Source organism: Cadophora gregata, assembly GCF_030347475.1.
Source record: "Cadophora gregata isolate MNR1 chromosome Unknown scaffold_2, whole genome shotgun sequence".
Lineage (NCBI taxonomy): Eukaryota > Fungi > Ascomycota > Leotiomycetes > Helotiales > Ploettnerulaceae > Cadophora > Cadophora gregata.
In genome coordinates, this window is record NW_026695925.1 from 1,977,781 (window position 1) to 1,991,854 (window position 14,074).

General features: G+C 48.1%; 5 protein-coding genes across 5 annotated transcripts; 1 reads left to right on the plus strand and 4 right to left on the minus strand.

Annotated features, from left to right (window-relative positions):
- Nucleotides 1-73: 73 nt before the first annotated feature.
- Nucleotides 74-1,100, minus strand: ONS95_007942 (uncharacterized protein; the record flags this gene model as incomplete). Its single annotated transcript, XM_058501468.1, has 5 exons — nt 74-489; nt 536-621; nt 676-686; nt 743-906; nt 971-1,100. 5 exons carry the CDS (start codon nt 1,098-1,100, stop codon nt 74-76), a joined length of 807 nt encoding a protein of 268 aa, XP_058362788.1.
- Nucleotides 1,101-1,409: 309 nt separating this feature from the next.
- STT4 (phosphatidylinositol-4- kinase) lies at nt 1,410-7,654 on the minus strand (the record flags this gene model as incomplete). Its single annotated transcript, XM_058501469.1, has 9 exons — nt 1,410-1,453; nt 1,512-2,661; nt 2,712-2,999; nt 3,052-3,258; nt 3,306-3,930; nt 3,983-5,682; nt 5,728-7,344; nt 7,409-7,592; nt 7,647-7,654. 9 exons carry the CDS (start codon nt 7,652-7,654, stop codon nt 1,410-1,412), a joined length of 5,823 nt encoding a protein of 1,940 aa, XP_058362789.1.
- Nucleotides 7,655-7,763: 109 nt separating this feature from the next.
- Nucleotides 7,764-8,843, plus strand: PRE7 (Proteasome subunit beta type-6). Its single transcript, XM_058501470.1, has 2 exons — nt 7,764-8,022; nt 8,080-8,843. Exons 1-2 carry the CDS (start codon nt 7,919-7,921, stop codon nt 8,765-8,767), a joined length of 792 nt encoding a protein of 263 aa, XP_058362790.1. The 5' UTR covers nt 7,764-7,918; the 3' UTR covers nt 8,768-8,843.
- A 1,727-nt stretch (nt 8,844-10,570) lies between these two features.
- Nucleotides 10,571-12,376, minus strand: ONS95_007945 (uncharacterized protein). Its single transcript, XM_058501471.1, has 3 exons — nt 12,200-12,376; nt 11,585-12,044; nt 10,571-11,538 (listed from the first exon to the last, which is right to left on the minus strand). Exons 1-3 carry the CDS (start codon nt 12,352-12,354, stop codon nt 11,443-11,445), a joined length of 711 nt encoding a protein of 236 aa, XP_058362791.1. The 5' UTR covers nt 12,355-12,376; the 3' UTR covers nt 10,571-11,442.
- Nucleotides 12,377-12,497: 121 nt separating this feature from the next.
- Nucleotides 12,498-13,550, minus strand: ONS95_007946 (uncharacterized protein). Its single transcript, XM_058501472.1, has 2 exons — nt 13,297-13,550; nt 12,498-13,196 (listed from the first exon to the last, which is right to left on the minus strand). Exons 1-2 carry the CDS (start codon nt 13,411-13,413, stop codon nt 12,885-12,887), a joined length of 429 nt encoding a protein of 142 aa, XP_058362792.1. The 5' UTR covers nt 13,414-13,550; the 3' UTR covers nt 12,498-12,884.
- Between the last annotated feature and the right edge of the window lie 524 nt (nt 13,551-14,074).

Consider the following 14,074-nt stretch of genomic DNA (forward strand, 5'->3'; position numbering starts at 1 on the left):
AAAGCTGTCCATAAGGCAAGGCAATTGGTATTGAGCCACTTGTGTTTCTCTAAACAGTGGACTTCTGACAGCTTCAGATTCTAGAGGTCCAAGCTAAGAAAGTAATGCCATGCGTTGCAACCTCTCCCTTCTCGTTCCTCTCTCCATGCTCCTTCAAAGCAATCAAAACCTCTTGGTGGAAAGACTCCCTCTTCTCTTCTGATAGATTCGCAATTTGCGACAAGGTGCTGAATCGAGCCCATATATTCTCATCGCTGAGCCAGTGGGTCCACTTGACAGATTCCTCTCCAAGTGGAAGGGAGAAAGATGGGAAGTTATGAGTGAAGGTGTCCCTTAATGTCTGCAGTGGGCTTGTGTCTTGCTGCTGTTCAAATACCTCTTTCCACTTCATGTCTCTGAATCTATCATGGCCATCATTCGTTGTATCAACCAAGTCCTTTAACTTCTGCTCCCATTGAGTAGTTGCCGCATGATCTTTGGGAGCATTGTCTGCAAAGGTCAACGTCTCCACATGTATGATGGTCAATCAACTTACAATCGTCAATATTCCAAATCATGCCAAATGCAGCTCCAGGTCTCAAAATTCTATGAATTTCCTTCAAAGAACTCTCAGTAGCGAACCTATTTATGTAAACACCAGCTCGGGCTTCGATTAAAACCACTGAGGAGACTTACCAATGAAAAGCCTGGTCCGACTCATTAGTAAAATTCCCCTTTGATACGCAAGAGACCTGAGACTCACCTGTGCAGCAACACATGCATCTCCCCAATCATCTTTAATGGGCATGTCCCCAGCATTACCATCCTCAACCTTCACCCTTTCCCCAAGTCCCTTCTCAACAAGAATGTCTCTCATCCCGCCATGGGGCTCCACAGCAATGATCTCAAAGTCCTCTGGCCTGGCAGCTAAAAGCTCGGTGAGTTTTACCAGTTCCACAGGCGAGATCGACCAACTTCGCACTGGACACACCTGCAACCCCGAGGTGGGTGAGCAGTTTGTCAACAGCTTCAGGTGGGTAGGAGGGTCGGTTAAGGTCGTAGGCAGCGGCGTTGGAGAACCCTGTTGCTGCTCTACTGTCAAGAATGAAAGAGGCTGGCATTTTCAGAGAGCAATATTCCTTCAGCGTCCTTGTATCGTGCTTTGCCCAGGTAGTCAAGGTTTGGAAATAATTGGAATTGATGATGCGAATACGTCATTCGCGTTACGGAATCGGCAACGCAAATTGCGTAGGCGATGCATTTAGTTACTTTAGCTAGTGATTGTCCAATTTAAGGCCAGAAAATCGAAATTAGACACATCAACTGCTAGTACGCTTGATAATATATTGACATGACCGCTTCTATTTTCAACCCTCCAATTGAGTCACTGCCGAATCTCTTCGAAGGGATATCTCTCTATTACAATCTAATTAATATGGAATTCCGTTGGTCATAAGTTGGAACTGATCGTAAACTATTGCAAAGTTGTTAGTAAGAATTCTCTCGAGACGATACTTTGATGTACGACTTACCTCCAGTAGAGTAACTAGAATAACTCTTCTTGATCAATCCTTTCATGAAATCAGCCGCCTCCCTCTCACTCTTTTCCAACACGAAGCGATCCTTAAAATTCTGAATGGTCTCTGGCTTGAAACATGGCAGACCAGAGTCCATCATCAATAGCACAAGCTGTGATAGCTTCTCCGCGTATGGTCGTGATGCAAGGAAGGCCTTGACAGTCAGCTCCTCAAACCATTTAAAGGCTTGATGATCTGTACGCCCACCCATCACTGCCATCATTTCCGAAGTGAGCTTGAAAGGAGCTCTCTCGAACTTGACTCCACCGGGTGCAATGTCGAAGCAGAAGCCGAAATCTATGTGGAGGATGTGTCCAGCATCGTCAATCATGATGTTGCCATTGTGACGGTCCTTGAATTGAAGCAAAAATGAGATAAGTGAGTAAGCAGCCATGCTCTTGACAAAGTTACTTCGTGCCTCTTGGAAGCGCAGTGAATCCTCGTTGCCGTACTTTGAGACGAAATAATCATAGAGCCCGTTCACAGCTTCTCGTCCAACCATATCACGAGAGATGGAATTTGGCAAGACATCAATGACACCACAGCCCGGAGCAGTGGCAGTGACCCGATACGGAAATACATAAACATCAAGGCCAACATCATGGAAAATTCCTCGGAATGCTGCAATCATTTGAAGAGCAAGGACATCCTGCCGACAGTCGTCTCCAACCTTAAAAATAGCAGATTGCCAGACCTCGATAGTGTTGTCCGTTGGGACTGATGCTGTCTTGTTGGATTCTTCTAGAAGGTCATCGGTGCCTTCCATATCTCCCTTGTTCTTCTTGATCCGAAACGTCGCCATGTAAGGAGCTTTAGCATGGCTCTGAAGAGGCTTTCCAGACTTTCGGTCGATGCCAATCACAACTCCGTCCGGGTTACTTGGCAAGTATACCCCAACTTCGACCTTGATCTTCCGCAACTCTTCCTCAATTTTCTGCTTCTTCTCTGGCTTTGGTCGCTTAATGAATGGCTTGAGCTTGCCTGAGATGCTAGTAACTTCGTCGAAAAATGTAAATTCTCGTTCGTAAAAGACCTTATCGACTCCGGAGAAGCCATCTACCATGCGAGTCATGACCTTGTCAAGAGTTGGCTTTACAGCATCGGGCTGATCGTTATCAGTAAAAGCACTTTCCCAGTTCTTGCTTTGAGACTTACAACTGTCGAGTCCTCGTCCTTGAAGGCATTTGCCTGCATGTTCCAAATGATCTGGTGAGCAAAAAGCTGGGAGAACTTGGCTGTCTCAAGGATGTATCTCTCAACATAACCAAGAGCATCGTAGCGAAGAGCTTGCACAATCTGTGGGACGTAAAAGAACGTCACGTCCACTGAGTGACTTTCCAAAGCTCTCATTGCATACTGCAGAACGAATGGATGGTTTCGGTATGCAGGCAAGAAGTAGGCCGTTGCGCTGATTGGGTTTACTGGTGACCAGTACAGGAGGTGCTATTAAGATTAGTAACAATTTGCAAGCATGAGCTGAAACAAATGGACTGACCTTAAGCTGGAAGGAAACATCACTAGGCAGTGTCTCTCCCAACAAGATTTGCACTGCCTCCGGTTCCGAGATAGCTTTATCAGGGAAGTTGAGCAGGAGCCATCGAACTTCCTTGTGCAGTCTCGCGGAAGGGAATCTAGCTACCAGCTGAAGAGCCAGAGACGCGCTTTCAGCCCACGCAGTTCTTACAAGACCTGTAAGAGTAGCCTGGAAGTATTAGCAAAGACTGTTAACCTCGAGAAAGTGCCATTCACCTCCGTTGGACCTTTTCCAGGCGGTGCTGGAACATGGGCCTCTCGCATCTCATTCAAAGGATGTAGCCACACGGTGAGTCTGAGCAACTCGCTTTCGATCAAAATCTGAAGTAGACTCTCCTTTGCCTGCAGCGACTTCATCAAAGGTGTCGCTTTTTCCCCAATCATCTGCACATTTCGCAATGCCACAATGACATCTGCGAGCAGACGAGTTTCAGCTTTCAGTTGCAACCTGTTGCCTCCGAAAGACCAGCATGGAGCGAAAGTAAACCAGGTCAGAGCTGCTGACAGGATACGATCCTTCAATAAGCATCTTTCACGGAATCCCAGAGCAATGCTGTGTCTCAACACCTTCAAGGCAAACAAGATAATCTGGAATCGAATCTCACGTGCGAGAGGGTGGCCAGTGGCATGTTTGAGACCCTCGAGTGTAACATCCAGAAGTCTCAAGAAGACCTTTTCAGTATTAGGGCTACCTAGACGGGTAGCATTGAAGTGACTGCCGAGGAACTGTAGAAGGCGCATGTGAGGCGCAAGTAAATTATGAGCAACCTGCTGCTTCTTCAACAACGTCGGCCTGTCACTAGGGGCAAATTCTTCCTTAATGTAGAAGGGATCGGGATGTCTTTCGAGGAATTAGTGAAGTCCCGGGAAATCGTCTTGGAGCCAGAACTTACAGAAATCTGGAATTGAAAATTCCCAGACCTTTGTGGACAGTCGATTCCCACTGCTGGGCAATCTCCATGAGAATCCGCGGTTCCATACGCGGATTCTCATTGATTACACCTAGCCATAGCGAAATGCCAAGTTTGATGGACTGCTTAGTGAATATGGCAAATGGAATTCCGACCAAGTGATGTACGATCGCGCACTCGTCCTTTTTTGTCCTGCAAAGTAATGCAGCAGCTCTTCTGAGGATGTCACGAAGCTCACCGACAGGAATAAACTTATGTTGGAGGGTGCGAGCTTCCAAGTGAGCAAGAACAGTGCTTGCATCTTCGAAATCCTTGTCTGTTTTGGAAGCCACTGATTCACGTCTAGTGTCGAGGTGCATGAACTGTAGCCATTCCGCATCATGATCAGGAAGTGCTTCCGCATACCGATATTCTTGTCGAGTAGTGTACTGGGCTATGAAATCCGAGGCGGTGTTGATATTGCAGTCACCATGTCGATCTATCGCACCAAGACGTTGGTCTGAACCCGGTATAAGTCCTCCCATTTCTGCAGCAAATGATCTACCAAGGGATACATGGCCATAAGCACCCTCGTCATCGTACTCAGAGAGATAAGTCTGCAAAAGGCCTTTGACGTCCTGAGGGGCGATATTGATCACTGTGCTAACCCAACCGCGAGCTTTCTTGTACAAGCTATTCAACGTCCGGCGGCGAAGGTCGAAATCATCAGATAATTCAATCGTTACCTTGCCTCTAGTAGACACGAATGATGACTTCCACTCGTACTCATCTGTTTCTGCTTCCAGACAGCTAGTCCACATGAGTGACAGGAGCTCAAGCAGTGCGAACAAAGATGACTTGTGGCAGAGAGCAGATGGAACATCTCGAATAATCCGATCTGCACAAATCATTGCTGCTTGTTGGACTCGTTCGATGCGATAGCAGCAACCAGTGAAGATTGACGCCAATTGCTTCGCAACATAAGGGGCTGAGAAAGTCGGGTTGTGGCCTGTCATGGTCTTCTTCAAATATGTGTCCATCACAGCAGAAGTAATGGATTCCATCGTACTGCTCATCTCACCTTTCCGCATGCTAGGCTCCAAGAAATACGTCAAAGCCTTCGTGCAGTCTCCAGAATCGGCTCGCAAGGTCTCGACCAGATACGCCGCCTGAAGAAATATGACTTTTCGGTAGCTGAGTCCTTTGATATCCGACGCTTTCATCGGGAGGAGAGCAGTGAGTCGCTTTTTCTGCATTGCTTCATGATCAGAGCTCATGCCACGGCGAAGAACAGTATTTAGTTCGATATCACTCTCAACTTGTTCGCCTCTCTGCTCTGCCACGAGAGGCTGGGAATGGATGGCGATAAGTCGCAATTCGTTGATATACTTCTTGCCGCGTTCTGTGTTGGTACTGAAACCATGTACAACAATATTGAACCAAGCGTCTCGAATAAGTGACAGCATCTCCTCGCTTAGAGTCTCATCCGTTGCTAGATCATTACTGGACATTAACAAGGCAAGCGGCTGGAGTAGTTGAGCAATCTCGCGTGCTGCAGCTTCGACATCGGCCTCGCGGGAGTTTTGAGCCTGGTGGACATCTCCTAGGCTGATTATTGACTCCAATAGATGTTCTAGATAGATTTCATAAAGCGGAGACTCCTTCTTTAGGCTGCTTGAAAGGTAGTCTCGGCCTCTCGTGACCTACATGTGTTAAATTGAGACCGTCATAGTTGAAGTTGAACGTACAGCATTTACCAAAGCCTCGTTATTCTGCATCACTCCCTCGTGGCTTATTCTGGCATAGAGCTTGAGCATTGAGCGGAATTCCAGTTGACCTCCGTTTAATGCCAATGCTGTGGTTTCCGTGATGATCTTGGCGTCGACGGATTTGCTAACCTTGTCAATCTTTTGCAAAAGCATAGACTGGGCCAAGGCAGTGATCTTGGGATCATTGCAGCAATCAGCCACACCGCATATCGCTTGCACAACGTTTCCATACACCGCCGATGTATCTTCATCGCCCGTTATCACTAACGATATAGAACTACCCGTAGATTGCTTTCCGTTGTAAAAGGTGGAATTTACACTACCATCAAGGCTCAAATCGCCGTTAATACCACCAGCAAGCGCTCTCTCATTGCTTGCTCCAGAGCTGAGAACATTTCCAAGAGTATAGAGGGTTGTGATGACAGCGTCTTGCGACAGTATCTGCAGCACATACGCCAGGCACGATGAAGCAACAGCAATAGTCTGACCTCGAGCACCACCTTGAACGATGAACCGTGGTAAGAGACGACTGACATTGGGAGCGAATCCGGGGGAAAGTTTGGAGATGAGGGCCATAGACCGAAGAACCACACTAGCAAGGGTCTCATCGGCCATTTGAATTGGGTCTGCAAGGGTATCCTCTAGCCAAGTCATCAAGGTATCAGCATCTGCAGCATCTTCGTTGATCAAAGCGCAGTTAAGATAGCTGGTCAGAGCCCCAGACTTAACAGAAAATGCTAGCCTCTGTTGCCATGTTGACCCAAGTCGTAGGTAATCCGCTCCATCCTCTAGAAGGCTCATCTCGTCAGCAGCGATATCCGCCATGGTCTCAATAGTTGCAAAATCCGGTTCGCCAGCCCCTGGAGAATCAGGTCTGGAAATTCCAGTACCTGACATTAGTAGATCCAAGATATCACTTCCTCTAAGAACGTCGATATCAGCAACTAGCAGCGAAGTACCCGCGACCAAGAGCCACATGAAACTTCGTTGCAGGAGCATAGCTCCAAGAGGTCTTCCAATAGCCGCATAATGTCGAGCATGTCGTTTCCATTCTTTGACATTGCTATGTTGGGAATTTGAATTGCGAATGGTTGAAAATGCTGTCTCAACAGCAACTAAGAAGCCTTCGGACAGGACACATTGTACCCGCTCTATCAGAGCGAGTCTCTCCGAAGGTGTCCAAAAATTTGCATAAGTGGCAGCTGCATCAAGAAATCCTAATATGGAGAGCGTCAGGCCGGCAACATGAATAGCATCCTCAACCTCAGCAGAGTCGCCCGCGACATGGTGAGAAGATGCAGACTCAGCAGCATCTAGGCAATGCCGTAGGTAGTTCCAGAGTCTTTCGGCAACTGCCTCCTGGAGGAACTCGTGGTTTATACCGAGAGAAAGAAGAGCCGTCGTAAGGTTGTAACTTAAAGCTTCAGTAGGAGACGGTTCAATTTCTCGGAAGAAAGGGGACGGGACAAAGGCTTGCGTATGCGCTTCGAGGATGTAAGGAGAGAGCTGTTCTGCCAGTTTTCTCGCACTCTGAGGCGTTTCCAACAGAGGAGCTGCTTTGCAAAGAGCCAGCAAGACATCGAACTCTCTTATGTTCTATAGGCAAATCAACCTTCGTCCTTTAATACACCACCTCACATCCCACAACAACCATTCGTACCATAGGTGACTGTGCCAGTGATCCATAACTCCCCTTTCCAGTCCCATTGGACTTAGCAGTAGGTTTTCCTGGGCAGCCTCTGGAGAGTCGCTCAAGATCTGAATTGTCGAAGGTCGCGGTGGATGACGTCGCGGACAGCGCAGCAATTCTCTGTAATGCCTTACGGCGGATATTCCTCGAGGCACTGTTGTAGCGTTAGCAAATAAATCAAGGATATGTACGAGATAAGCTATCATACGTATCCATGGTGAAGCTACGATTCTGTCCTATCTGGCGCAACTTCGAGGCTGTGGTGGACTCTGCGAATACCACATGAAGGAGCTACCCCTGTCACCTAACAACGCTAAAACTAAGTTGAGGCAGGCACGACAGGCTGCGAGGACGCGTGAACCTCAAAGCTCTTTGAGCAGACAGTTCAACGATACCTCACCAAACCTCAGAAATCCACGACAACAACCTTTACACACCCTTTCTAACCTCACATCTCCACCTCTTAGATTTGGAGTCAAGATGTCTGCCATGTTCAGCCAAAATTCGTTGATGAACGGCCCAAACTACTCCTTCAACCAAGCTCCATCAGCCGCTGCTGGCAACAAACAGCACGGTTTCTATCCGTAAGCTACCAGCTGATCGAAGATTTTTATTTTCGCATTTGTTGATATATTATCTAGTTATACTGACAATGGCGGCTCCACCCTCGCGATCTCCGGCGCAGACTTCACCATCATGGCAGGCGACACTCGATCCACATCCGGCTACAACATCAACACCCGCTACGCCCCGAAAGTCTTCAAGATCGGCGGAACGACCTCATCTCAAGACGATGCCACGCTGGTTCTCTCCGTAGTAGGATTTGCTGCAGATGGGGAGGCTTTGAAGGAGCGCCTGGATGCCATAGTCAAGATGTACAGATACCAACACGGAAAGCCCATGAGTGTCAAGGCCTGCGCACAGAGATTATCCACCATCCTATACGGCAAGCGCTTCTTCCCATACTACGTCACAGCTATTCTGGGTGGTCTAGATGAGGAGGGCAAGGGTGCGGTATACTCATATGATCCGGTTGGCAGTTATGAGCGGGAGCAGTGCAGAGCAGCAGGTGCGGCAGCAAGCTTGATCATGCCATTCTTGGACAATCAGGTCAACTTCAAAAACCAGTACATGCCGGGCAGTGGGGTCGGGCATGCGTTGCAGGAGAGAGAGAAGATCCCATTACCGAGGAGCGAGGTCGAGGACTTGGTCAAAGATGCATTTGATAGTGCTGTAGAGAGACATATCGAGGTTGGCGATGGTCTACAAATGTTGATCATCACAAGCAAAGGTATTGAGGAGATCTACAAGCCGCTCAAGCGGGATTAGATGGGTTGGGCATGGTATGGCGCGTCTGGTTGGTTGTACATTAGCATGGAATTTGAGCAAGCAGCTTTGACCGAGACCACGACCATTGGAACTAAACATGAAGTGCGATAGTGCCGAATCGTTACTCGCTATCGCTACACAGCATGCCACTATCAGAAGCTTTCACATCACAGACGACGGAGCTTACTACAAGAGGCGCATTCTTTAGAGTTGAATTCACAGATACTACCGCTTCGCAAATACCGCTAACCTCGCATCATCCACTCGTACTCTGACCAAGGCCAGGATGTAGTCATAGAAATTTTATGCAAATCCAATCGGCATACTAATATGGAAGGGAGCCACCAAAACTCCCATCTGAAGCTCTCTGGGAAGCTCCAGTTCGCATTTTGAGTCACCTAAACAAACGGTGCGATATTTCCCTTACCGCAACGGCCTTAAAATCCTCGTTTCCCATTTCCAGGTCACTTCCACAAACAGCACCAGCTCAAAGTACAGCAACCCCGTAGTTCTCTCATTAATCAAGTATTCGCCACCATCCGTGTCAACATCTCAGCCACATCACTCCCGTCGCTTAAGACCGAGTGGCGCAGACCTCCCCTTCGTGTTTCTGATCACACATGGGAAAATGCCGTGTCTAGACCCTCTTTCTCTATCCGATTGCGATATACAAACACAACGAGGGTCATACAGGAACGATCTGTGCCCAAAAGTTTCACATAAAGCATCTAGACTCTACGTTCAACTGCCGTGTTCTTGCCACCGGACACGGCGAGCTGATCTGTCTTTCACAAGTTGCAAGTATCTCCCCGTAAACAAAGGCTCACGATTGGTCTTCAGCCAGTGGAGACTCTGTGGAGACTCTGCATATTCGTTAGCAACTTGTCGTTCACAGCTGGTGATTGGTCATGTGCTGCCGCCAGAGGAAAGTCATTAAATTGGATGCAGGTACGAAGGGTATCGAGATTTCAGAATCCCATATTCTTGCACTCCAGCTACCCTGGCTAGACTCCTGTCTCTGTGATTCTAGAGCTCCATGGAATCTTTAGTGTGAGCTTGTTGATGCTGGTCTATGTGTGGAGACAACGGTCGCTAAGTGTTCGGAGAGAAGGGGAAAATGTTACATGGCGTATTTCATGGGAAGTCATTTGTGTGAGAGACCAATGCAGGCTGAAGATTGGTTCCTTTCCGGTAGGTGATTCACCTTTGTAGCCAGGATATCTTTCTGTCCTTATCGAGCCTCTGAATTTTCCCCATGGCTCTACTGTGTTAATGCAGCAATGACCAAAGCGATGACAAATGAACCTACTCAAGTTAATAGAGTGAGGCCGAGTCACAAGCACGTCTACTCGGTGCATTCATGGCTCATTTGAGGGAGGAGAGCATCCCGGGTTGAGTCCCTGACAGTTTTGGAACCAGAACCAGGAGGCTGCCTGGATCGGCGATCGTGTTAGTGAATTCGCATACCGAATGTTGTGTAGCCGGTGGCGCAATCATGGCGCTCTCTATCTCAGATACTCCTTTGACGTGGAGATATCTTCGATCAGTAGCTATCTTCCCTCAGCGGTTGAGATATATTGTGGAGAAGCATTGAGAATGTTCTCGGTACGAATCGATGCTGTTGGGGTCCTGTGGCAGACTGAATGGGTCACTATCGCTAAAACATGTGTCCCGTACCTCCCGTCCGTACTATGGAACTGTAATTTTTACCATATTGTAGTATCTGAAGATGGATTGTAGTAAATACTGCAATTCCAAGAGTGGGCGGGAAAACTGTAGGTTGGAAAAGGTGTCACAACCGTAGTCAAGCACATGCACCTTGGCCGCGAAATCAGATGTCCTGGACAGTCTTGGTCACCGCATGACTGACCAGCTACCTGGAGGGCGAAGACACTGTCAATTTCTGATCAACTAAAATCAAACAGCCTGGACGATGAGATGCGTGTGGGGGCTGGGACGATAAGCACAAGAGTAGCGTTGCGCCATCACTGCATTCATGGCTCTAGACCCTCCCCAGAACGAAATCACTGCTAGGTACCATGTGAAGCTATAAGGTCCTTTCTAATCTGAACCATGCCGACACAACAGTAGGCCAAATGCTCGTTGTGCTCTCTCGATGTCACTTCTCGAGAGTAGTATAAGACTTGTTCAGACAGGTGTGCAGCATGAGACACTTTTCAGGGGTTCCCAAGATCAAAAATGTCCAAGCATTGCCACATTTGAGGCACTAGTAGCACGTTGATAGATTCATAGGAATATTGTCTCAACTTGAAGCGTCAGGAAGAAAGGCCTCTTAGGTTCCCCCGAAAGACCAAGGAGATCTGGACATACTTCTGTTGTTAGATTTAATCTGAACATAGCTTGAGAAGAAGTCCTGCGCTCCTGCTGCCCCATTACTGAGTATTCCTTTGGATTTCTTTACATCACCTCGTCAACGGTCTGTGACCCTGTAAGCCGAGTTCCGGTGTTTAAGCCTGCAAAGTTGCTGCGAACTGAGCAGTGTCGGTCTTATTTCCAGATCAGCACCATGCGTTCCAGCAATGAACGGTGTGAGGACGCTATGATGAATCTAGCTTCAAGCTTCTTTGATATCCAAAATCAATAAGCTAAGCTTAGAGTGGTCCAGGATATCTTTTGCTTCATGATAGCAAGTCTTCTGAATAACTTGGGTGGCTTCACATGTCCTTGAGAGACCGCTTGACGACTCGACATTGATCAGAAGCGAACAACAAGAAGAAGACATACCAATGCCTCATGACCTTAACTTTCTGCTACCAGGTAATCAATATAGAATCATGCTTACGGCGGGCGCTTTACCGAGCAACTCAGGAAGAACAACAGAGTAGCTAGAGCAAATAGAGGCCAAATGGGTCGATGTTTAGGTCGCCAAGCGAGCCGAACTCCACAGCTCGCAGCTTCTACTGTGTGCGGAAGCTCGCTAAAAGCAGCATGCAGTGGCAACCTTGCTCCATGTCCATACCAAAGTTTGCTTTTGACTACTGTGGATAGCATAGGCATCAGAGCCCAGCTGCTTTCCACATCGTAGGGGTTGAAATGGAGAGTTCCGTACGTGGCATGCGGGTGCGATGCTCCGCGAAGCCACCTGTAAGAGGACGCGTCAGATTCATGATGATCGAAAAAGTCTGTCGGCACTCCAAAGGACCTGGACTCTGGAGTAACACGAAGATCTCTGCTCCAGACAGGGCTGAAAGTCCGTTGATCGTTGGCACAGCCCGTGTGTGGCGTGTTGCGAAGTGGACCGATCTGATCCAGGGTTCTATCAAAGGTTTAACGCTGCCGCCATACTTGTATGTCTATTCTTGTAGCTCAGGTTCGTACATTGTCGATCAGTCGCATTCTCGCTGAAACCGAACAATACCATTGCAAGGAGAGGAGAGGAGCATAAGCACAAGAGCCTGCAGCGCTGCATACCTATGAGTGACATATCGATTTGGAACTGCCCTATCGTATTGGGGAAGAAGGATGTTAGTCAATTGGTATTTTTTCTCTCGAGATACAGAACGTATTGACGACTCTGTAAGCTCTTTCGGAAGCCCTGTGGAAGACGTCTCGGAACCTGAAGACATTGCATCATTGTGGCTGGTTGGCTTGTGGCTTGCGGCTTGCGGCTTGTGGCTCACCAGCCGTTTGAACCTTCAACTCAACTCGACTCAAGCAGTCAAGCAGTCAAGCCCCTCGCCCTGTCAGATTCAAGGGTCAAGGGTCAAGGGTCCAAGTTCGCCAAGGCTTATTCCCACTACCTTACCTTACAGTAGGACCTCGACCTTACCCTCCTCACCCTCCTCGCCCTCTTTGCCACTACTGTAAGACGACAGACCTTGTAATTATAAGGTAAGCTTCCAAGAGGAGACTTTTTGAAGACCCTGATCTCCCATCCGATCATCATCGCCGCGTGATATTATGCCCTGCACCAATTACCAAGTATTGGCAGAGGCAGGCTGCGCTGCTCCCCTGACTACCGACCCTGTCTTTTGGGCTTGGACGTGCATTTGCCACTTGTATCGATAGACACCGCCGTGGAGAATGCATGGAGCGTACCGGGTCCCAGGAATCTTGTGGTCTCACAATTTTGTATGCACGGTGTATGCAACTGTATTTACTCATTTCCTCCAACACATCCACGTACTCGTCGTCTAAGAATGACCGGCTTCAGATGAGCATCAAGTCTCTGAAGCGCTAGGAGATAGACCGAAGCACTTTGAAGTCGAGTCAAAGGACTGGAATAGTTCGTACGAGCGTTTCTTTGCGTGTTTGCATATCTCAAGTCGATCATCGATGAAACACTAGACGCAGCCACAGCTAAAATGGAGCATGAGGCAGATCTCTTCTGCAAATGTCCAATGTTGGAACCTCTTTGTGATGCAGCAGCAGAAACAATAGTTGGAAGATGTCCTAAAAGGGCAATATACTTAGACATATTGTAAGTAGAGTACGTAGAAATGTCCAAGAAGACAAGGTAAACTGCCACACATTCATCTGCAACAGTGGCTCATAGGGTGAGCATGTACCATTTTAGCGTTGCCCTGTTTACCGATGGCTTCCGAGTTGATTGACGTCTCGCGGATAACAACTGCCGTTGGGCCCTTGGCTCGCCACTTACTGTTTATCCCGGAGCTGCAGAGCATATGCTTGAGTCAGTGGTAGTGCGACTATGGGGACAGTTGTCTCTTGTACGAGACGCAGAGAGAATTAAGCAGAAGTACTGAGCGGGGAGGATGAAGAGAGTAACGAAGTAACGTCAACCCCATTGTTAAGACTGGAGCAGGAGCAGGATCCAAGCGACTCCTCCTCCTCCCATCGCTAAGCGTAGCGCCCCTGTCTATTTAGCTTTTTCGAGGGCTACATTAGCTCACTACAGGGAGGGACTTTTGCCACTCAAAGCCACCAAGGGAAAGTCATCCCCAGCTGTCTAAGTTAATGCATGTCTAAGAAACGCAACTTCAACAGTTTAATAAGGTCCGGGCCAGTCGAAAGTCCTGTCAATGATCTATTTCTTTACAGCTAGGTAGGTACAGTATTACGAGTGCCAATATTCACATGCTTTGCAGATGAGAATACCGAAAGTACAGTACAGTTCCGTAGGTCGGTAGCGAAACATCGTCAAACTTTGACTGGTAAGGTAGATAGGTAGGTAAGGTAGGTAGAACAGGTGCCTCGCTGCCTCGGTAGGTTTAGCCTGTCTGCCTGCCTGCCTGCCTGCCTGCCTGCCTACAGTACAGGTACTGTACGGAAGGTACCAACTTTTGCAGTGCGCACTACGATCGCCACCAACCCACCACCCCACCC